The sequence below is a fragment of the Microcebus murinus genome, chromosome 19 (genome assembly GCF_040939455.1).
Source record: "Microcebus murinus isolate Inina chromosome 19, M.murinus_Inina_mat1.0, whole genome shotgun sequence".
Taxonomy (NCBI): domain Eukaryota; kingdom Metazoa; phylum Chordata; class Mammalia; order Primates; family Cheirogaleidae; genus Microcebus; species Microcebus murinus.
This window is the reverse complement of record NC_134122.1, coordinates 51122814-51147224: the sequence shown is the minus strand read 5'-3', so window position 1 is coordinate 51147224 and position 24411 is coordinate 51122814. Positions and strand designations below refer to the sequence as shown.

General features: G+C 44.1%; 1 protein-coding gene across 1 annotated transcript in view; it reads right to left on the bottom strand.

The window, feature by feature from the left end:
• The window catches only part of KIF26B (kinesin family member 26B), a 446437-nt gene that overhangs the window by 260905 nt on the left and 161121 nt on the right, over positions 1-24411 (bottom strand). The window contains exon 3 of the mRNA XM_012751241.2: positions 1674-2207. Within this exon, the coding sequence (XP_012606695.2) occupies positions 1674-2207 (534 nt within the window). The remainder of the gene's footprint in view (positions 1-1673; positions 2208-24411) is intronic.

Sequence of the window (24411 nt, the reverse complement as noted above, 5' to 3'; positions counted from 1 at the left end):
GGGTTAAATAAAACCATGTGTGAACTTTATTTTGTAAATTTTGAAGCACCCATAAATGAAAAGTCTGGCAATCCAAGAATGCTAGCATCTTAGGATAATGATCAGTGCTTCCCACTTTCAAGATATCAAGAGATAAAATCTACATTCCCTCTCAAAAGAGAAAAGTCTAGAAAAGTCACCAGGAATTTTATCAGCCACATTTAACTTGCTGTTTCCCTGTACCTTTGCCCCATGTAACAAAACTATGCTATGTGTTCACTCGCCTTATTCCTTTTTCTCCTGGGCACATGGGCAGATTGGCTTTCTCAGCTTCCCCTGTAGGAAGGTAGGGCCAGGAGACTGGATTCTTGCCACTGGAATATGGAAAGAAGCAATGTACCTCCCTTCAAGGCCAGGCTGGGGCCCCACATCCTCCTGTGAGATCCTCCATGCTCTCTTCCCTCATTTCCTGGCTGGTTATAGATCTGGTGGAGGACTCTGGAGGGCCCCAGATGACAATGACACATTTGATGGATGAAGCCCAAGTCCCTACATCACAGCAGAAGGCCACCCACCAAACACCCACTTCGACAGGGGCGCAGATGAGATCTTTAGGATCATTTGTTACATCCGTTATCATCCCTAACTAATACACCCACGATCACAGCCATCTCTCCACTTCAGTGACGGGCAATGCTCTCTGCTGCTTCCCATGCAATTGATGCAGGGGACACAGAGCACATGTACATTACAAACCCAACCCTCAACTACCAGAAAACTCACCTAGGAAAACTTAAGACAATTTTTTTAGATTCCCTGGCAGATTTAAGAACTGCTCCCTTATATTTCTATAGGGAAACTTGAGGCTATGTGCTAATTTAAATAACTGAAAAGGAAAAACTACCATTGGCAACCCAATCCCAACAATATTTAAGGTGAGTTGCAAATAGATAAGGGTGAAGGTCTGTCAAGGTAGGAGAGGTTAGAAGGGGAGTCTGCACCTCTTTTATAAGGTGTAGACAATGGAGTAGAGCGCTAACATAGATCACTGGTCCTTTGTGTATTTTATTCTTAGCAATGTCCAGCACTATCCACCATGATTTTAGGGACCCACAATATTCTTTGGTTCAAAAATCTCTCATCCATCTGCCTTAATTTCTAAAATCTTTGTTAGCAGGCGTGACAGCAGTCCCCTGTTATCTGGCAGATATTGGACTTCATGTCTTGCGTTCATTACCTTATTTAACTTTCACTACTTATATTCATTTATAAGTGAGCCTAAGAAAGGGCAAACCCTTTGTGCAAGGTCACACTGCTAGTAAGTGCACAAGTCAGGACTTGGACTCCAGTCTAATTATCTCCTGGACCTATACTCTTAATTGCTGCACCATGCGGCAAACCTGCTGGCTGGGAAGCCCTTGACATTTCCTGGGCCAACAGGGTCCCTCAGGAAGGGAACAGTGAAAGAGCAGAGAGAGGGCGGGTATAGAAGGTTAGGGGGATGCAGTAGGTACACTGTCAAAGCAGGTGGGCCCAGGTGGAACACCTGGATTAGAACTCTGTGGGGACCACATAGAAGCATGAATCTCTGAGTTGGGGAGCTCCTAGGAGAAAGTGGAGGAAGGAAGTACTGCCCACCTCTCTGCTTTCAGTATAGCCAACCGTGCTCTTCCGAACTCACAGAGGCTACTCACCTGGTATGGGTACAGGGTGACCCCATTGGTTCTTGATAGGGACCAAGTGCCATCCAGGTATTGGTGAGCCTGGATGGCCACCGAATTGAGGATGTTCCCATTGCTGGGACTGGTGGCCATCTGGAGGCTGACCTTGGCCTGGTGAGTTGGGGATCCACTCTTCTTTTCCGCCCCATTGCTGACCCCAAGGCTGTTAGGTTTGCTGCTGTGCTTGTTGACGAAGCCTGTGTAGTTGGAGGTGGCGTAGGCGGCAGGCACAAAGGCCCAGTCCCGGGGCTGCTGGAGCCCACCCACGTGCCGGGACCCCACCAGGGCGGGGATGCTGGAGAGGGACGGGGGTGAGCTGGGTGAGGCGTCGTAGTGCTCACTGCCAGCTGCCTGCTCCAAGGCCAGCACCATCTGGATGGCCTCCTGCTTCAGCTGGTTCAGGTGTGTGGCACAGATGTCACAGCGGTTGTCCCGGTCATTCCATGCCTTCCGGATAGTGTTGGGGACCTGGAGTTTGTCATGAATCACAGCCGAGAAAGCAGGGTCCTGGAGAACACAGAAGCAGAAGAAAAAAGAGAGAGCCTATAACTCAAGGCTGATAAGTGCAATTAAGATATATGGTTTATGAGTTAAGCCCTAGATCAGGCGTCCTGCGGGCCATATAGGGGCCTGGCCGCCTAGCACTTTTATCCGGCCCTCCAGGTGTTTTTGCCACCACTGCCTGTCCTGCTTAGCAGCTGACTCGTCCCGGGCCCACAGTGCGCACTCTCCAACAGTCTAAGGGACAGTGAACTAGCCCCCTGTTTAAAAAGTTTGAGGACCCCTGCTAGACAAATGCAAGAAATTGGATTGTTTGATTGGCATCCAACAGAAATGAGAAGCCAGACTGGCAGGAGAGCTTCTATGGTTGACAAACATGTTTTGACAAGTGCCTAAGAATTTTATAGTGAAAACTTTCCAGAAGATTAAAAAAAATAAAAGTTCCTAAATATTTTCCTCACCAGGCCAATCGAATAAGAACCTTCTGGTTCCTGTGTCTACTAAAGAATTATACCATACCTGGACCCTCCCAAGGTGTTCAGTCAGGGACACAAATGTTTGTCAGGCATGATGGGGGTTGGTGAGTGCGATCACTCTGGACCCATGCCTTGGGGTCTCCTGGCCCCAAGTTACCCACAGAAAGTTGGTAATAGATGGAGGTACCACTTGTGACCTGGGACAGAGATTCTATTCTAAGAAAATCTTGGCCTCATTAGCACTGTGTGCTAAGTGCCATTGGAAGTGCCATTGCCATCAGAGATCCAGCCTGCTCCAGCAGCCCAGAAACTTCTACAGGTGAAGTCATGTTTGCCCCAAGGTAACCTGGCCATGTCTGTATCCATGTGTCTGAGACCCTGAAACATTAAAAAAAAAATATTTCCCTGAAAAATAGTCCAAGATACTTTTCCACACAAACTTCATCTAAAACTACTATTTTAAAAATCTTTAGAGGCCCATATCTTTTAAAAAGATCAGAAAATTTAATGAGGATGACGCCTTTCATTTACTTTGCTTCCATCTTTACGGGAAAGCAGGATTACCCAGAGAAACAAGCACTAGGAGTGTTAACTGAGTATCAGAATATTTTCTAGTTCTACTACTTGTAACTTGAAGTTCTGTGTGATCTCGGGCAACTTACTTAATCTCACTGAACCCCTCATCTGTTACTCCAAGGACATGGCCTGTCCTTGCAGGAAGGTCCGTCCAGCTCCATGACTCTGTTTTTGGAGAAACTGGGACAGGAGGGTACAGTATGTGCATGCATGCACAGAGCCATTAAGTCATCTGGAGGGCCTGGTCGAATGTTTTGAGGGTCAACAGTTGCTACACCTAATGAATGAGGCTCATTCCAAGGCTTATTTATCTCTATGACATGGGAGAGGAAACCTGCCCTTCTGAGATCTGCTGTCAGCTTTCATGGGGCAGAGGCCCCATCAGAGCCAAATGGGGTTGGAGGAGCTGTGGGCGAGGGTGGTGGTATGGGGCAGCCAGGGTGGGCAGGAAGCTCTGGGCGGGAGGGCTACTCTTAATTACGATCCATCTTGATTATGGGCTCCAGCATTTTGTTTTCCCTGTTTAACTACCCTGAACAGCTCGTCAGCATGCACTGATTAATTGATTAATAAATCAAGAGGCCTCTTTACACAGCAGCAGCAAGGAGTGGCTCAGGAGGGAGAAACTCAAGACAGTTGGATAAAACGATGGGAAACAATAGGAGGTCGAGGTGGATCAGGTCTTGGCTGCTAAAGTGATGTGAACCATATGGGGCCCATCTTGTGGTGGCCTTCTCACGACAGCTGCTGTGTCCAGAGAGTCTCTAATCACAGAGCACTGGGACCCGGAAGGGCCCCTTAGGGACCATTCTCGAACAGATTATCACCACAGTTTACAGACAGAGAAACTGCTCCAGAAGGGATGCAAGTTTGGACTACCCCCAGACTTTGTGGCCAGTCCACGATCGTTCACTTCAAGAGCCAAAAGAGCCACAACCTTCAGCAGACTTGTAGTTTTTGCACAGACATATATGGCTGTCACTGCATTCACCTAGGAAGTGTTCATTTATTCAAAGGGAATTTATTGGGGCCCCATTATGTGCCAAGATATAGTTTCTTGCTTTTTCAAACATAACAAAATGACATTTCCCCCTTATCAATAAACATCATTCTAAAATGTGTTTTTTAATGACCACATGGTACCTTATCCTTTAGTTGGTCCATGATTCTCTTATTTATTCCCACACTCTATTGCATAATTGAAGAAAATGTGGGAAATCAGGAGACTGGCATTAAGTGCAATCTGCAACCAATGGCTTATACTTCCAAGTTATTAAACTATTTGGTTCCAAGAAGCCTCAAATTAATTGCTTATTTCAAATATTTTTGTTACCCCAATCACATGGAAGAAATGCCATAGTAAGGAGGCAACTATAATAGCAGGTGCAGCTGCACATCACAGTTTATGTTCCTTAGACTCTGGCTTTGACTCTGACAGAGACTGATCTACTCTACAGAAACTGCATTAGTCATCCCTGGTTCCGAGGACTCCTTTTCTCTTTTCTTCCTTGTTTTTGCTCCTCTCCCTTGAAGCAGTACCTTCTTTATTCAGCTATTGCCATTTGTTGCTCAGCTTTCGACATTTAACAAATAGGTATTCCATGTTGGCTTCCAACATGCGAGGCATTGCACCACGCTGGGGAATCAAGGATACCTGGGAACAATTCCCATCCTCTGGTAGTTCACAGTCCAGGGACTTTCTTGGTTTCTGGACCACCGAATGGCATATCCCTTGCTGACATCTCTAGTCCAGTCTGTAGTGACTCACAGGACCAATCCCTACATACTCAGACACAGGAGCTCGGCCCTCTCCGTGGTACGCATGAACCCCTGCTCCCACTGGTGTCCTCCACTCACACCTGCACCAACCAAAGCGAGCCCTGCAAGTGCCAAGAAAACCATCCGGAGTGTACAGCTGAGCCCCCTCCCAGTATCACTGTTACAGACAGCCGTGAAGGAGCCAGCAACCCATTATCGTCCCACCCAGAGGGCAGCTGAGACTGAGCCTGTAATGAGTGTGCAATTGCTGGCTGATGTCAGAGGTGCTCCTCACACTAAGCAACCCTTGATCTGAAACCCTATGTTAGTTCTTACCATCAAAAGGCCTCGGTACGTCAAGAGACACATCTTACAGAAACTAAAATCCCTTTCAAGTGCTTGTCCACACATTATAAATATTTTAGTGCAACTCCAAACTTCAAAGAGGAATGGCCAGCAGACATAGCTTTCTGGAAGCACTGAAATAAAGAGGAGACTGCTTCAAGGGAGAGGAGTAATAAATGGGAAGAAAAGAGAAAAGGAGTCCTCAGAGCTAGGGATGGCTCATATATACTATGCTTTCCTGACATAGGCACAAAAAGAGCTGCAGTAGCCCCAATAGACGGACTAGGGAAGCACCCTCAGGATCAGCTGGCACCAAAAGAAACCTAGTCCCAGAGGAGGAATGAATTGAGCATCCAGTGTGGTTCTGATCCATCTGTGACCTCACAAAATAGTCTAATGGGAACAGTGATGAACCCTAGCATAGGCGTGAGAGCCTCTATTTTCAAAGGCCCAGTTTTTTATTTCAGCATATATGAAAATGGGCTTTGGGCAACATCTTCATCATATATATATATATATATTTTTGGTTATCATCCTATGTTTTTAAGTTTAGGCATTCTACACTCAAAACAGTCTCATCTTTCAGAAAAATATACAAAATCATTTTTGCCCCACCTCCCCCAGGAAGAGGAATTCAAAAAGACACTTAGGAAAGTGGTAAGTTTCCTCAGAGGGAAGGTTAGTGATAAATGAAGTTCATGTTCAGATGCCTCAATCTGCCCCATGAGTGATTACTCCAAAAGAGCAAAGAAAATTCCATAAGATGGGTTTCTGATCCCTTTACCACTCTTCTGCTTCTTCTGGGGGTATTTTGGGAAAATGAGGTCTCTTACGACATCCCCTAGGGAACTCTCATAACCTAGTGTCTCTCTCAGGTTGGCTTCTCTTCTGGCAGACTCATCCAAGAGATTATGACCAAATCCTTCTGTGCTCTCACTGGCGTTCATTCTCGAGGTGATTGTGTACAAGACCATGGCTTCAGCAGCCATCCATACACCAGAGATGTGGGGCTCTTTACCTGCAGCCCTGCTGGACCTGTTTGCTAAACTCCACACCTTATCCCGACAGGCTCCTGGACAACATCACCCAGATAAATACCATTCAACATAACAATTCAAAATTAGTTTTCTCTGCCCCTAAACCTTCTCTTATTCCAATAGTCACTAGCTAAGTGTCATTATCCACTCAGGGGCCCAGGCTAGAAACCTAGAACCTTTCTTAAGTCCTCCTTTTCACTCACATCCAATCACAGTACTTCCCAAGAGCTCCTGAAGGTCCTTCCTCTCCATGCCCACTGCCAAGTCAATGCTTTCAGCATCTCTCCATCATCGCAGTCTCCCAACTCTGTTTGACATAATCCCTACCAGAATGATCTTACTAAGATGCAAATCAGATCATGCCATTACTCTGCTTTCCTATACTTCCATTCTAAGGGTTGTCCTGCTGTCTGTAGTTCTTATCTGTAGAACTATTTCTCCAGTAGACTCTCAGCTCCTTACAGGAAAATATTCTTTCTTTCTGTTTTCTATTCAAGAGTGTCACACCTACTTCACAGTAAGGACTCAACTAATATCTGTGAATGAAGGGATGAAAGGAATTCAACCAAGGCCAGAACAGCCAAATAATAAAGTCAGTTTGGGTCTGTCATTCATTTATTTTGCCTAAATGAGTTAGTCACCTATTTATATACTCGTCATGAAAGAAACTCTTTCAAATCTAAGGCTGATATCATTTTCCAACCATATTTGTTCTATCTGGTTAAAGAACCCCATGTGAGTCAACCATAGTCTGGGATCCTTCTTTTACTCATTATTCCTTAAACTATTAGAATAGATTCTCTAGCCTCAGTACAAAATCCATTAATCTTTATCTTAAATTCCCAAGAAAGCAATGTTTACATAGAAAGGATTTTATTAAAAAAATTTTTTTAACCATCAGCCCGGCTCATCAAGAAGAAGACAAGAGAACCCTGCCTAAGGAAAACTCCAGACCAGTACTGCACACTGGGTCCAGCAAGGTCAGACGCCCAGCAGGCAGGTGGCAGGCTTATTTTCCAAGCACTGGCAGCAGCCTTCCAGTGCATGAGGTGGGACAAGCAATGAGGGCTGCAGAGTCTGCAAACTCAAGCAAGAAAATAAGAACTACTGCCCCGGCAAACAAAGCCGTTCACTCACGCTCCTCCTTCTTTCTGTTCCATTTCATCCCCCAAGGGCTATGTTGCTCAGCAATAAATGCTAATGCCACTTTTGAGGACAGGCTCATTTTCCACATTATTTTAGCCAAAAGAGTACTTTGAGCAGAGTTCCTCAAAAGCCTTTGGGTTTGTGATAAAGGCAACAGCTGGAGTCAGCCTCCAGCATGTGTTGTGCAAATTCTTGTTGATGTTTGCTTCTGGTTTATTATTCTAGAGGCCTCCAGTGACAAGCTCAAGATTATCTTCAAAAACAGTTTCTTCCCACTTTGTTCCTAAATTTTCTTCCTCCATAAATGCTGCCCCACAGAATGGAGGAGAGCACCCTGAGAAAATGTTTTGTTTCCCACAGGGTCGGCTTCCCAGGAGATCAATGGAATTTACCTTCACACTCCTTATAACCACAAGCTGTGGGTTTGCATTCCCGCCCCTGTCACATTCCCCATGTGTCCCTTCTTTCTCAAGAACCTCGATGTTCTTCATAGCAATTCTATCCACAAAGGCAGGTGTCAATATTAATGACTTTCTTTTCAAATAGAAACTGCAACATTGAAAGTTTGTAAAACAATAGATAACAAACCCTAGGTGGATCTGAACCAAGAATACCAATCCTCTCCTTCGTAGTTAAACATTCAACTCTCTGGACTCGAATGTCTCTCAAAGAAAGTTTTTCCCCCTGCCTCAGTAATCTCAGGAAAAGAAAAATAAAGATAATTTGGCCGAATCTTAATTAGCCATTGTCAGAGAGGAGAGTTTAAACATGTGAAATCTAAGGATACTCCCAAAATACCAGTTAATGAATGTTAGCTACTTCTTCCTCAGGAAGATTTTGTTCATCAGGACATCTCGTTTTCCACCTGTGTTTGATGGAGGAGGATCAAGAAGTCACAGGGGGTCGTTATCACCTGGAGTCGTTCTCACAGTGAGACTCTTTACTCACTCAGTTACCATGTTGAATCTACGCAGCAGGAATTTACCCATAGCTAAACATCAGTATCCTTGACTCCTGTTGTTCATGGAGTTCCGTGAACAAACAAGCCATGTGACTACCTTGCAGGGAATCCAGGAAACACATCAACTGTTTGACAAAGTAATGGCATCCCGTTGCTCTTTGTGGGAAGAATTACCACCCTCAAGGGTTCTGCCGTTCTCACTAACACAATGTGTGCACAGAAGAAAGTCCCTATATAGTTCACTCTGATTGGCAAAGAGGACACAAGTGCAGCTCATTCTCCAAAGTTAGGCAGCTGTGACAGGGAGAAAGAGGAGCATGATTCTTGAAAGGACCCTAGGTGTCTTATAATTAGGTTTGCTCCAGGTGAGGCCTGAGATAGCCAAAATAACAACTTCTGCAGTGACAACAATTAGGCCATGCTCTGATATCACAGGTGGGTGGCTGACACTCCTGCTTCATTAGCATAAAACTTCAGTAGAAACTTGCTTCTAGCCTACCAGACATCATCTAAACCCAAAGTTCGTCAACTGTGTAACTGTCTGCTTTGTCAGCCAACAGCACTTCACCCAGTAATGACAATCACACACTATAGTGTGAGCATGAACATGGATCCTAGCAGGTGAAAAATATGAATATAAAGGCATAAAGGCATGCAAGGCAATAAGCTCACAGAGACCAAAAAAAAAAAAAAAAAAAAACTGCCAAAGGAGAAATGTTAAATGTCAGACCTAAGTTGTTCTACATAAGAAGCCAAATTAGCCTGGGATGTAGTGACTGTGCCCAGCCTAAGTGACACTGCTCTGGATGACTGCAGCGAGACGTGGTCCTATTAAAGATGGTATGAGCAGCTTCAGGTTGAATGACTGTAGTCGGGAGGGCCAAAGGCAAGTGGGAATGCAATTAATAGGGTTGCTTGCTATAACAGGTGAAAGACTGTGGCAGATGGTAAGACTTTTCTACTTGAAAAGGAAAGGGAGATTTTTAATTAGAACTTAATATGATTAAGAACCATTTATGAAGTACTCAAAAGAGTAGGTGAAGTATCTCTCATGATGACCACAGAAATTTTTTATGTCTAAGTCTTATCTTTTCCAACTAGATCTATGGACGGTGTTCTGTTGATTCTTTTGAAAACTTTTGGTTAAGAGCATGGAAGGTCCTGCCTCTGTAGCTGAGAGCCATTTTTAAAAAACCTATCCAAGTATTATTATTCTTAAATGTAAAAATAGGAATTGATAATAGTACCTTTTGAGTTAAGTAAGAATTAAATGTGATAATATGTGTAACATGTTTAGTACAGTTCTGTTCCTTGGCAAATGGTAGTAATTATTATCAACATGACAATTTTCAGTACTAATACAGTACCTTGTACAAATTCAGTATTTCACATGATGGTAGTGATGATGAGGAGAAGGAGGATGGCAATGATAGCAACCATGACTTTAGAGATTACTTTTATCCAGGAGAATTTTTGGAATTAAGAGGGGAGAGAATGGTAAGGAAGGGAACATAAGACCTTTAGTTATTCACCTCCTACATCCAGGCAAGTCAAAGTCTTCCTTAAAGAAATCTAAATAAGAACAGGTCTCTGGATTCCTGAGCTGGTATCTCTGAGCATGGACTGAATGACTCCCAGCCACCTTCTCTAAGAGATAAAATAATCCAAGAGTCGTTCATTTCCATAGAACTGAGAATATGATTCTTCTCTCCATAATAGGCCAAGTGAAAAATATTCCTTATTTCTCCCTTAAGAGTAGGCAATGTTCTAAAGGGGCTTTGGTTTTTAGAATCACAATTAGAACTACAGAGCCATCAACTGGTCAATGTTTCCTAGGAGCAGCCAACCTGTACCCAGGAGAAAGATGATTTCACATTAGCATAACTATCTTCAAACCTGAAAATCCTGTTCTCCACTTTATCCCTTGGCCCTGGGGAAATAGAATCCATTCACAAATAGATTAAGAGCTTAAGATGGCAGAGTAGACACCTACTTAAAATATTTCTCTTAACTTTAAAGTTCATGTTCAACATAACACAAAAATAAAGTGCTGGACTTTAAATATATAAGCACTAATCAAGATTCTAATATGACACACTGATATATTATCTTTAAATTATTAAAGTCTATCTAAACTAGACGTATTTTTTTGGGTAGGCTTTAGTGTACCAACAAGTGGCAAATGGAATTATTTTCAATCTGTAAGTAGTTGTATTAGTATAAGGCTATTAAGGATTCTGTTAATTATCTAATTAAGAAATTGCATAACAGTTTCATTTAATTGATTTTATATGCATGAAATACTGTATGAATGTACTTGGCTGTGTTTTCTGGGACTTACTACAAAAAGATAAAATACCTAGAATTTGATGTCATTAGTGTTGTCTTTAAAAGATGAAATTTTAGCAGATCAACCCTGTTTTGACTACATGCTGCAACAAATTTATATACTTCCACAGTTCCCCTGTGACCTAACTCTGGTGGCCTAGTGTTTCAGATCTTACATAATTTTCTTCAAGCCATCTTGTCAGCCACCTGTCATACCTCCTCATGTGACCTTCCAGTAACATCAGCGGGCCTTCCCCCCGTCCCACAGAAGCCCCTACACTTCCTGGCACCTATGCTTAGCTTCTGCCCTGGTGATCAACCTCACCCTTCTTCATAAACCATGACAAGATTTTGGGGTAACGGGTATGTTCACCATTATAATTGTGGGGATTGTTTCCTGAGTGTATACACGTCCAAAGGTATCAAAGTGTATACTTTAAATGTGTGCCATTTACTGTATGTCAATTATATATCCATCAAGCTAAGAAAAAAATCTTGTTCATTCATCCTAACGCCTAGCTCGTCCATGAAGTCTGACTCCCAGAAGGGATGTCTCCCTTCACTGGACTTCCACAGAACTTCTCTGCTCTGAGTCATTCATAGCACTTAGCAGACACTTCCTTATTAGAGTTGTACATGTTCTATCTCCACAATCACAGTAAATTCCTAGGGTGCAGAAACCATGCCATAATTTTAATAGCAACGATAATTTCTACTCTTGCCCCCCTTGGAGACTACTCTCAAGACAGTAGCTAGGGTGATCCTTTTAAATGTTACATGTGATCTTGGCATTCCTTGGCTTAAAATCCTCCCCTGGCCCCTACCCCAGTTCCCTCAGAGTCAAAGTCAATGTTGTTGCACTGGGCCCTGCAGGATCCAATCTCCTGGTCCTTCTCTGATCCCAGCTCCTACGACCTGCTTCCTGACCTACTCTGCACCAACCACAAAAGCATTCTTGCTGTTCCTTGAACACACCAGGAACATTCACTCCCAGCTGGACTCTGTACTTGCTGTTCCTCCTGCACAGAAACCTTTCACCTACAGATACCTGTTTGGCTGTCGCTCATCACACTCAAGGCGTTCAAATAGCACCTTTTAAATGAGCCTTCCCAGACCACCTAATTGTGCCTGCAAACAAGCCCTAGCACTCACTAACACCCCTCTCTGCTTTATTTCTGTCTACTGCATTGTCACTTTCTAACACACTAGATTACCGTTCATTGTCTGTCTCCCCCTACAAAATATAAACTGGCTGAGAGCACGAACTTTTGCCCATTTTGTTCACTGCTAAATCCTTAATGCCTAGAACAATGCCTGAGATAGGGTAGGCACTCAGAAAGAGTGTGTTGCATGAATCAATGCATCCATTTTCAGGGAAAGGGGTTTCTACATCTGTTGCCTTCGTGTTTCTTGTGGATTTTTATCACTTTTTGCTTTGTACTAAAGTTGTCTTTTTTGTTTGTTTCTGTTATATTTTAGTGTCCAGAGATGACTTGGAGAGGTTGTTTATTCTCAAATCCCTGCAGGGCCTTGTTTCTCAAGCGGTGGCCTCACATGAACCTATTCAGTAGAATCATTTGGGAAGCTTGTAACAAGGCAGATTCCCAGGCCCTCTCTCAGATTCTCCATATCAGAATCTCTGAGGACTGGGGCTCTGGAATCTACATGTTAACAAGCACCCCAGGTGATTCTGTGGTGCACTGTCCTCAAGGGAAGGGATGGGAGACCAAGATAAGAAAGGGAGAAGGGCCAGGTGCAGTGGCTCATGCCTCTAATCCCAGCACTTTGGGAGGCTAGGGCACGAGGATCGCTTGAGGCCAGGAGTTTGAGACCAGCCTCAGCAAAAGTGACACCCTCTTCTCTACAAAAAAAAAGAAAGAAAGAAAAAATTAGCCAAGCGTGGTGGCACATGCCTGTATTCCCAGCTACTTGGAAAGCTGAGGCAGAAGGCACACTTGAAGAAGTAAAAAGGGGTGGTACACAGTGGCTCATGCTTATAATCCTAGCATTTTGGGAGGCCAAGGCAGGAGGATCCCTTGAGGTCAGGAGTTTGAGACCAGCCTATGCAACATAGTTAGACCCCATCTTTACAAAAAAAATAGAAAAATTAGTCAGGCATGGTGGAACACACCTGTAGTCCCAGCTACTCAGGAGGCTGAGGCAGGAGGATCATTTGAGCCCAAGAATTTGAGGTTGCAGTGAGCTATGAGGACACCACTGCACTCTAGCTAGGGGAACAGAGCAAGACCCTGTCTCAAAAAAAAGCATAGAAAGGGACATCTGCCTTTCCTTTTCAAGTACCTAACCTAATCCTAGCCATAGCCTTCATAGAGGAGCTAATGATTTCACGAGAAGGTCTCCACTCCACCAAACGAATTGCAATCCTCTGAAAACCTAAGTGCTGAGGACTGCTGCTTTTCATAGGCAATAATGATTCAAGACAATGATAAATGGTTCTTGAGACTAGCCAAGAGACTAAAGGTATAATACAAATGTCCTTTTGCCCAAATTCTTCCTACTCCAATAGTTTTCAGCCACTGATGATTTTGACCCCAGGGCACATTTGGAAATATCTGGAGACATTTTTGGTTGTCACAACTGGGAGGGGGCTACAGACATCTAGTGCGTAGATGTCAAGGATGCTGCTAAATATCTGGCAAGTGCGCAGAACAAATCCCCGCTGCCTTCACAAAGAATTGTCCGGCCCCAAATGTCAGTTGTGCTGAGGCTGAAACTCTGGTCTAAGTCCTCAGAGCTGACTCCTTCTCACCCTGCTCACCCTCTCATTAGACCAGAACAATGAGATGAGTGTCCCAAATCCAGAAGCTAATCCTGGCTCTCTGCTACCTCAGTTTCCCTTATGTATGGAGACACTAAACTCTACAAAGCACATTCTGTTAACATTTCACTCTTCCATTGCAGCTGATGATGGAGTGGAGGATGGGGGGAGAATATGGCACATGTGGGTGGGCACAGGCCCCCTGACTGTTAAAACCCATATACTAGTGGGGTTCAGATCCTGGACTGCCTGCCTCAGCTTCCAACCTCCCCTCTCTCTGGCTGCACAGGCTGTTGCCCTTCCTGGTGACAGAGGCACTGCTGAAAGTGCCACCAGCTGTTTACAAGAGTGTGGTGGAAAAGGCTGATGGGGGCCCCAAGGTCCTGGCCATGTGAAACATGAATCTGGGTCATGGCTTATGAGATTGCTTACAGAGTGTGTCGTTTCCACCTCTGCCTCTTGGCCTGGGTTTGAGAGGGGACAGCTGAGGTTGCTCTTTACTGTGAAATCACTTCAAGCCTCTGGCCAGATTTCACATTATGATAACTTTGCATTTTTCTTCCCAGAGAAGGAAAATCAATGCCACTATAAGACAAAGTCATCCTGAAGATGTAATTTGGTGCAATTATAGAGAAGACCAAAGATCTCTTTGTTCCTGAAAAAAACCACATATATGTAGCCCAGACCATGTGCCAGGGTCTATGCTGGTATCAGTTTGGTGAGGGAAGTCACAAAGGCTTTGGCCATAAGTGTCCCAAGTCATAAGGGTTCAAGTGACCCTTAGAGGATGAGGACCTGAACTATGTATTTTTTCACTCAGAAGTGACTTACATCCTTGAGCAGAGGATGTAGTATCTCAGCAACATCAGACAGAGGCTGGCTATACTCGCAACAACTCCAAGACCTACCTAGGAGGCCCAGAGTTTACCTATCCGTCCTTAGACACCTCGTTTGCTTATTCGGGGAGGGACGGGTGAATCGTGGGGTACTTGGCCATAAGTCTCACTCTTCTTTCTTCTATAATGATCTTTAGTGGAAAGGCCTGAACTGAAGATTCACTGAGATGAGCAAAGAATCACTGAAATGGCTTTAAATATGGCCGGAGGGAGGTGTATGGTGGGAGGGAGGACAAGGAGCCTTTCCCTTGGGGCTTGACCACACCTGTCCGTCAGCTCCAGTTAGTAACCATCACTCCTGAGAAGCCAGTTGCCACAAACTATTACATCCCCGCAAAGTCAGAGGATCAGCTAGCCATTCTCATTTCAGACTTCCAGCTCTTTAATCCTGATCAGGAGTTACTGCAGAGCAGGCAAGGATTTCTGGACCTGACCATGGGCATGTGCCATGCTTTGGCCTCTTCCTTAGTGTGCACCGCCCCTACCAAGCCCCAACAACAGAAGCTGACCCCTTTAAGGGCTTCAATCTTCATTGGCTTCTCAGAGGACCCTCATGATAGGAGAGCTGGCAGAACACATTGACGACCTGCACAAATGCTGAAGCTGACTATTTCGAATGACCCTTTCTAGATGTTCTATACAGCCTCAACCACAACAAGCCCAGGTTAGCATGAGAACAAGAAAGAAAGAGAGCAAACCAGGACCCTGCTCCATGCTGCCTCCAATCATTCCAACACGTGGGAGCCTGGAACTTGACAAAGCACAGCTGCTATGCTGTTAAATGATTGATTTATACTCACATTTTAAAATAAAGCTTTCTAGGTCAGGGGCAGTGGTTCATGCCTATAATCCCAGCTCTCTGGGAAGCTGAGATGGAAGGACTGCTTGAGGCCAGAAAAGTTCAAGACCAGTCTGGGCAACATAGCAAGACCCCATATCTCTAAAAAAAAAAAAAAAAAAAAAAAATTAGCTGGGTGTGGTGACTCAACACCCGTAGTCCCAGCTACTGAGGAGGCTGAGGCAGGAGAATTGCTTGAACCCAGGAGTTAGAGGCTGCAGTGAGCTATGATCACACCATTGAACTCCAGCCTGGGTGACAGTTCAAGACACTCTAGGAAGGGAGGGAGGAAAGGGAAGGAAGGAAAGAAGGAAGGAAGGAAGGAAGGAAGGAAGGAAGGAAGGAAGGAAGGAAGGAAGGAAGGAAGGAAGGAAGGAAGGAAGGGAGGGAGGGAGGGAGGGAGGGAGGGAGGGAGGGAGGGAGGGAGGGAGGGAGGGAGGGAGGGAGGGAGGGAGGGAGGGAAGGGAAGGAAGGAAGGAAGGAAGGAAGGAAGGAAGGAAGGAAGGAAGGAAGGAAGGAAGGAAGGAAGGAAGGAAGGAAGGGCGAGCTTTCTGACTATCTGTAACAGACCCTACAAGAGACAGATCTGAATCAGTCAATTCATGTGCATTGTCTACCTATGTAAATTAATTACATAAGAAACCTAAAATAACAGCAACTATAACACCAAAACCTCTGGTGTATTAATCTTATGAAAAGATATGAATAGAGTCAATGGGAAAGAACATAAAGCCAAAGTCTATGAATGCACTCAGAATAGCAAGAGGGCCACAATTCACATTTTCCCCACTCGACACACATGCATACACACACACACACGTACATCTCTTTGGGAGAAAATCTGCAAGCTGGCTCTGGTGGAGGGCTCTGGGGCAAACAGTACTGGCAAGAAGCTCAGGAATGGAGATTAACGAGAAAGTTCATCCCCCCCACCCACCCACCTGCCTCTATCAGTTTCCTCAGGATCAATTCTGATAAAGTTAACTATAGAAATGTCCCTAAAGTGATTTGTGAGGTCCAATGAGAGATTAAGATTAAAAGCTGTGTCCCAAGTATTTCCAGGGTGACTTTAAAGCGGAGGTAGGAATGGGAGAATAGGAGCATAGAAGACATTTTAAAAATAGATTTTAATTTTGATTTTGGTTACAGATTTCAACACAATTTGAGAACATTTGAGAAACATGGTGGAACCAGATTGGACCTTCCATACTGGTAGGCAATCAGAAGAAATGAAAGATTTAGGGCAGATCCCTCCTACACACGTGGCCATGTTTTAAAACTCTTTAAAATACCATGCTATATGTAGTCCTTTGCAATGCAAATGCAGACAAGTAGATGTCTGCCTGGTTAATCTATTCTTTCAATATATTCACTCATCCACCTCTTTACTCACTAATTTTATTCATTTATAAAACATTTATTAAGTATCTAATTGTTATCTAATTGTGCCAGGTCCTTCAGTAGGTGCTAGAAAAAAAAAAAAACATGGTCCCAGCCTTTATAGAATATTACAAAACTACTATCATCAAAGATTCAAACTAGAAAACAGTCCTTCCTCTTTATCTGGGGAGCTAATGATGGAATTACAGATTGGACGAGCTCCGGATTCGAATTCTGAAGACCGGGGTCTCTGTCTAAGCTTTGCCATTTTCTAGTTTCACGTATTTGGCCAAATCACTCAATCTTCTTGAGCCCTAGTTTCCTCATCTGTAAGACAGGGATCATACTTATCCCTTGGTGTTGATGTACAGATTAAATAGAATCACAGACATCAAAGCACTTCGCGAAGAGCTCTACAAACTTAGCATGTTGTTAATACAAACAATGAGTTTTTCCTACGTTTAACACATGAAAAAGCATAGTCAGGGCCTAAGCCATGCCCTATTCAATGTACTTACCAGTTCGCAGCTCGGGAGCTCAAGGCCCAAGTATGAAAAGGGGTAACAGAATAACAGGACCAAAAGGGCCCACCCAGTTAAGCCTTTGTTTGGCTCTACAGAAAGGCCAAGATCAAAGTGCCAAGGCCAGCTTAATGTCCAGCTCTTTTTCTACACCCACCATACAGATAGGAAAATGCTCTCAGCTACATTTATCACAATGCATAGGTTGGAAAAGATAAAGCCAGACTGGCTCAGTTTCTTTTCTGGTCTGTAGTTAAGATCAATGTCATGCATGCTGTATACATGATCGTTAGAACACATGTGAGAACTCAGTTCCCTGACCTCCCCTCACTGCTGTGGTACCCAGGCAGAGGAGTGAAGTTTTCCAGAAAGACAAATCAACAGAGTTCCACACCATTTGAACTTCTGTGATAAGCCCACTTCTAAGCCAAGCAAAGAGAATCATTGAATGCTTTGGAGACAGTTACCCAGAGCCTCTGTACCTGTGAAGACTTCACACGTATGTACCTTGGGATCTTGGAATTGCCTCAGAGCAGTAGACCAGAGACAAGAGATGGCCCCCCCATCAGGCAGATGGGCCCCTCCCTATAACTAGTGGTCATCCTCAGTGACCAGACCTGGAATCCTAGAGCAGGGCCTAAGTGCTCTGTGGCCAAGAAAATGGAAAGTGTGGCCCCCAGGACATGCCTGTCTAGAAGACTGCTCCTAATGTAGCCTTACCTGGGCTTTTATGGCCCCAGGTCACACACCTGAGTCTACCCATGGTCAAAGGTCAGCAGTGGGGCAGGCATTCCTACTCAGGAGACACTGGCCCAAAGACTGGAAAGACACTTTGGAATGGGATGAGATTTTAATAAACCACATTCAGTAGGATCGGCAAAAATTTCATAGCCCAAGACACAAGGCAAGCTTCAGAGAAGGTCAAAGTGTTTCATGGTGGTCTTCCAAAGAACTACTTCTTGGTGAGCCCTTAGCTATCTAGAGGTGGCTGAGCTGACACAGGTGGAAAAATCTCCAGATCTCCTTCAGGAAGGAGACTCTTATTTGGTAAGATCTGTGTCTTCATCTGGCTATTGCCCAGACGAATGACTCTCTGCTATGCCCAGAATGGCAAACTGTGCACACCTTGGACAGGACAAGCTGGCACCTGACATGGACTCATGTGGGACCACCACTATGGATAGCTCCAGGCCAGCTGTTTTCATAGCCACTGGTTGAATCAGATTATGTCCTTAGGGGAAATGTGAAGGGCAATTATTATGCAAAAAACACTGTCAGCACTTTTCTGTATTCCCAATGACTTGCTCAACAGCAAGCGTCCTCAAACTATGGCCAGCAGGCCACATGCAGGTGTTTTTACCTATTTGTTTTTTTACTTCAAAATAAGATATGTGCGGTGTGCATAGGAATTTGTTCACAGTTTTTTTTAAACTATAGTCTGGCCCTCCAACAGTCTGAGGGACAGTGAATTGGTCCCCTGTTTAAAAAGTTTGAGGACCCCTGGTCAAGAGGGTTACCCACAAGATTTTTAAAAACTGTTCTAAGACAAAGACTTTGGGAGCACGATTTTGTAAATGAGTTTCAAATGCAAGTCCCTACTGATTTTTCACAAAAGCTTATTCTCAAAGGACTACACAATCTCAAATGTAGCTACGTTCAATATTAATGCCACTGTGTTTGGGAGTTGTCCAAGCCCAGCTGTGGACAGTGGCTTGCTTAATCTTTTCACATTATTATTTACAAGCAGGGTTTTAGTTGCTTTTTTCTGCAAAAGTATAACCTGATTTATTGTTAATGAAGCCTGGGCATTCTTAGAACCTAATTCATTAAGCCAATATTATTGAGGCATTATTAAAAACCTTTAAACCCAAAGTAGTTAATATCAGGGTGAGTTTTTGTTGGTTTTTAAAAAAAGTTTATTTCTATTAAACAATTCAACATGAAAAAGTACTGTGTGTTTCAAAGGATTAGGGATGTAGTAAAATGGGTTTATTGAAGTTTCTCTTTTAAAAATACTGTGGTCCTTTAGCAAAACCATAACCTGTTGATGTTCTTATTTTGACTATTTCAATCTATTATCATCAATAAAAACATGCTATAAAATGCTCTGGAATCTGTTGTTACAATATCAGGACATTTATAAATGTCTTAAAACTTACAGGGAGAGGAAAGAAAACTTCCTTTTAAATTTATTACCTTATTCCATTTATAAATGTTAATCAATTTACAATAAAAAAAATTTACTTTTAAAAAACTAACCATACGGGGCTTTGAAAGGCACATGTCTATGCACTCCCTCCAGTGACGTCATTCACTCAGCAAATATTTATCTACCCAGCACCTATTGTATACCCAGCACCAGTGACAGAGCAGTGAACAAAGCGAGGTCCCTGCTTGCGGGGAGCTCTCTTGGGGAGAAAAGTGAGTAAATGAGCAAACGCGTGCAACATTACATGTGACATGTGGAGAATAAAGAAGGATGGGGGCAGGGACTTTGGGAGCTGGAGTGAGGGGTGTTTCCACAGGATGGTCGGAGCTGGCCTCTCTCTTAAGGGACACGAGCAGAGACCTGAAGAAGGAGAGGTCATGAGCCACAGCAGGCATCCCAGGCGCGTCTCCCGGGCAGGGAGCAGGTACACATGAAGGCCGGGCTGGGAACTAGACCAGCATAACTGGGAACAGCAGGGAGGCCACATATGTGGCTGGAGTGGGGTGAGGAGGGGAGATGACTGGAAATGAGGTCAGGAATTATAAACCAAAAATTATGCTCCCACCCCCATTCATATGCTGAACTCTAATTCTCAACGCGATGGCTGGAGTGCAGCCTTTGGGAGGTGACTAGGCCATGAGGGCAGAGCCATTATGAATGAAATAAGCGCCCTTGTAGCAGATAGCCCAGGGAACCCACTCTCCCCTCCTGCCACGTGAGGACAGAGTGAGAAGGTGTCACCCACGACCCAGAAAGAAGTCCCTCTGCCACACAGCAAATCTGTCAACGCCTTGGCTGTGAACTTCCCAGTCTCTGGAACTGTGAGAAATCAATTTCTGCTGCTTATAAGCTACTCGGTCTGTGGTAGTTTATTAGAGCAGCCCAATTAGACTAAGCAAAACACTATCAAGTCTGGAGTTCAGGAATGAGGTCCAGGCTAGAGACATAATTTTGGATGTCAACAATCTACTGACAGTGTTCAGAGTAATGACTCTGAGATTAATCAAGATGGCGGATGAGAAACACCGCCAGACACAGTGTCTCTGCAGAAAACACAGATTCTAGGAGAAATCAGAAGAAAGAAGCAAGAAGACTAGCATACATCGGATAAGGGTTGGAAGGAGGGGTACCTGAGACCACGGGAGGAGGTTGCGAAGGAGAACTGGAAGCAGACACAGCTGGAGCAGCCTGGAGACCAGCAGCAAGGGTGGGTGGAGTGCTTAACTCTCCCCTCCCTTGCATCTCGGACTGCTGGTGGGCTCCCCAGCGGGTGGAGAGACCTGCGGACACCAGCCCAGAGACGGCCACTGCCAGTGAGCAGTAAGCCTGTAGCGGACTCAGCACCAGGCTTCCAACTACCTCAGAGCACCTCCCTGTGCACAGACCCGAGCCACGCAGCAGGCGCCATATTGCTTCCTTCTCCCCTCTGTCAACCCTATCCGCAGCTGCCCAGAGAGACAAAATAGCCACCAACCGGAGGCACCTCCAGGAAACGGGACCTTCCCTTTTGGGGCCCTACAGCTGACTAAGGGGAACTCAGACCATGAGCTCCCTACCCACCAGGCCTCCCAGGTGCTGCTGGCACGGTGATCCCAGGAGAATGGGGCAGACCCTGAGACTGAGAGACATAGACCCAGCTTGGGCTCCTCGTGGGTGAATTGGGAATGGCACTCCTCTCCCTAGTGAGGATGTAGTTTGAACTCTGGGGCCCAGAGGTCAGACCTGCAGACCAGATTCCATGCAGCCAGGTCTCAAATTGCCCGGGGCACAGAAGGGACATACGTGAACAGCCTATTGAGGTGTGTGTGCCCTCAGGGGCAGATCAGTATCCTTGAGGGCAACCCTCCTCCCAAAGGAGGGCCGTGCACCTAGCCCAGGCAGCGATCCTGTGGAGGGAACCTCCAGGCAAGCATCACAGCCAGGGGAGGCCTGGTGGCGAGAGGTCTGGCCTGCTGGCAGAGGCCCAGTAGTAGCCTCGGAGTTGGGGAGAGTGGAAAGAAGCGAGGCCCGTTCCAGACTGCAGGTCTCAGACAGCCCCACCCCTACAAGCAGACTTTCTGAATGAGTGGGGGCATTCCAGCCCCTCCCTGACAGCTTTTCCTGGAAGTAGAGAACAGAACTTTGACCCCTGCTAACAGCATTGGTGGTGCCTGAGGGCAGGCTTAACCAACCCAGCTCTGCCCAGACTCACTCCCAGACCAGCCCTCACTGAGGGGGAGAAAAGGAAACACCTGGAAGTTCCAAGGCACCACCGGCCACCAGAGGAACTAGAGTGCCTCTCTAAAGGAACAAGAGCTGGTTACAGGACACAAAAACAACAGCGTAGCCTGTTCCTCCAAGCAAGTGCCACCTACTGACAGGGAGGACATTCTGCACCCTTTTCACGGCACCTACTGACTCATCATACAGGGTGTGGTCAAATCTTACCCAAAGACACCACCTACCAGCTCAGAGACTAAACAAGGTGTGTCAATACCCAAACAAAAACCTAAAGGATTTCAACAACCGATCCAGATGGGAAGAAATCAGCAAAGGAACTCCAGAAATATGAAGAACCAAATGGAAAACACACCCCCAAAGAGGAGCACCAGCCCCTTATAAACGGATACCAACCAAAATCAGGCAACCAAAATGACAGAAAAGGAATTCCGAATGTAGATAATAAGAAAATTGAACAAACGAAAAGAACAACTGGATAACTAACACAAAGAAAACACAAAAAGACTCCAGGACCTAGAACACAAATTCACTAAAGAAATTGAAACAATGAAGAAAAGTTTAACCAAACTCGTGGAAATGAAGAATCAATTCAGGGAACTACAAAACACAGTGGAAAGCCTCAAGAACAGGGTAGATCAAACAGAAGAAAGAATCTCAGAGATTGACAATAACACCCTCCAATTAAATAAATCAGTCACAGAGATAGAGCAGAGAAACAAGAGAAAAGAGCAAAGCCTACAAGATATGTGGGATTATGTGAAGAAACCTAATGTAAGAGTCATAGGGTTGCCAGAAGGGGAAGAAGAAAACACTCAAGGGTTGGACAAGTTATATGAAGATATAATACAGGAAAATTTCCCAGGCCTTGCTAAAAATCTAGATACACAAGTTCAAGAAGCTCAGAGGACTCCTGGGAGATTCAATGCAAACAGGAAGACGTCACGACATACAGTCATCAGACTGACCAAAATATCAACTAAAGAGGCCCTTCTAAGACCTGTAAGACAAAAGAAGCAAGTAACACACAAGAGAAAGCCAATTCGAATAACACCAGACTTCTCTAATGAGACTTTACAAGTAAGGAGAGACTGGGCCCCATTCTCACTCTTCTGAAACAAAACAATGCCCAGCCTAGAATCTTATTCCCTGCAAAACTAAGTTTTGTATATGAAGGAGAAATCAAGACATTCTCAGATAAACAAAGACTGAGGGAACTCACCAAGACAAGACCAGCCCTTCAAGAAGTACTCAAAACAGTGTTACCCACGGATCAACACAATAAATACTTACGAATGTAAATCTACTCAAAGCTAAAGATCAAAGTACAGATACCGCATTGGCTCAAGAGAGAAAACAAAGCAGCAAAGTTCACCCAACATAACAGAAATCTTCCCCACCTATCAGTTATCTCAATAAATGTGAATGGCTTGAACTCCCCAATCAAGAGACATAGGGTGAACTAATGGATAAAAAAGCACAAGCCAAGTATCCGCTGCCTTCAGGAAACACATCTAACCTGCATGGATGCATATATACTAAAGGTAAAGGAGTGGAGAACAATATTTCAAGCAAACAGAAGCCTAAAAATAGCTGGCATGGCAGTGCTGATTACAGATAACTTGGTTTTTAAATCAACAAAAGTAATAAAAGACAAAGAAGGTCACTATATAATGGTGAAAGGAACAGTTCAACAAGAAGACATAACAATTCTAAATATATATGCACCCAACCTTGGTGCACCCAGATTCATAAATCAAACTCTACTTGACCTAAACAAATGGATAAACAACAACACCATAATAGTCGGAGACTTTAACATCCCACTGACAGCACAGGACAGATCCTCCAAACAGAAAATCAACAAAGAAATAATGGACTTTAACAAAACTCTAGAATAAATGGGCCTGACTGACATTTATAGGACATTCTACCCAGAAACCACTGAATATATGTTCTTCTCATCAGCTCATGGGTCATTCTCTAAGATTGACCATATCCTAGGACACAAAGCACGTGTCAAACAATTTTAAAAAAATAGAAATTATACCATGTATCTTTTCAGACCACAATGGAATAAATGTAGAAATTGATCCTAACAGGAGTCCTCATTTCTACACAAAGTTATGGAAACTAAACAACCTTTTGCTGAATGATCATTTCATAAATGAGGAAATAAAGATGGAAATCAAAAGATTCTTTGAACTAAATGACAAAGGTGACACAAGTTACCAAAACCTGTAGGACACAGCTAAAGCAGTCCTGAGAGGAAAGTTTATTTCCATAAATGCCTATAACCAAAAGTTGAAAAGATTACAAATAGACAACCTAATGAATTGTCTCAAAGAGATGGAAAAAGAAGAACAGACCAACCCCAAACCCAGCAGAAGAAGTGAAATCATTAATATCAAATCAGAACTAAACGAAATTGACAACAGGGAAACTATATGGAAGATTAATAAAACAAAAAGTTGGTTCTTTGAAAAAATAAACAAAATTGACACATCATTGGCTAGACTAATGAAAAGCAAAAAAGAAAAATCTCTAATAAGCTCCATCAAAAATAATAAAGAGAAATTATAACTGATGCCATGGAGATACAAGATATAATTTATGAATACTAGAAAAACCTCTGTGCACACACTGGAAAATGTGGAGGAAATGGACAATTTCTTAGAAACACACAGACTCCCTAGGCTCAACCAGAAAGAAATAGAATTCCTGAACAGACCAGTATCAGGTA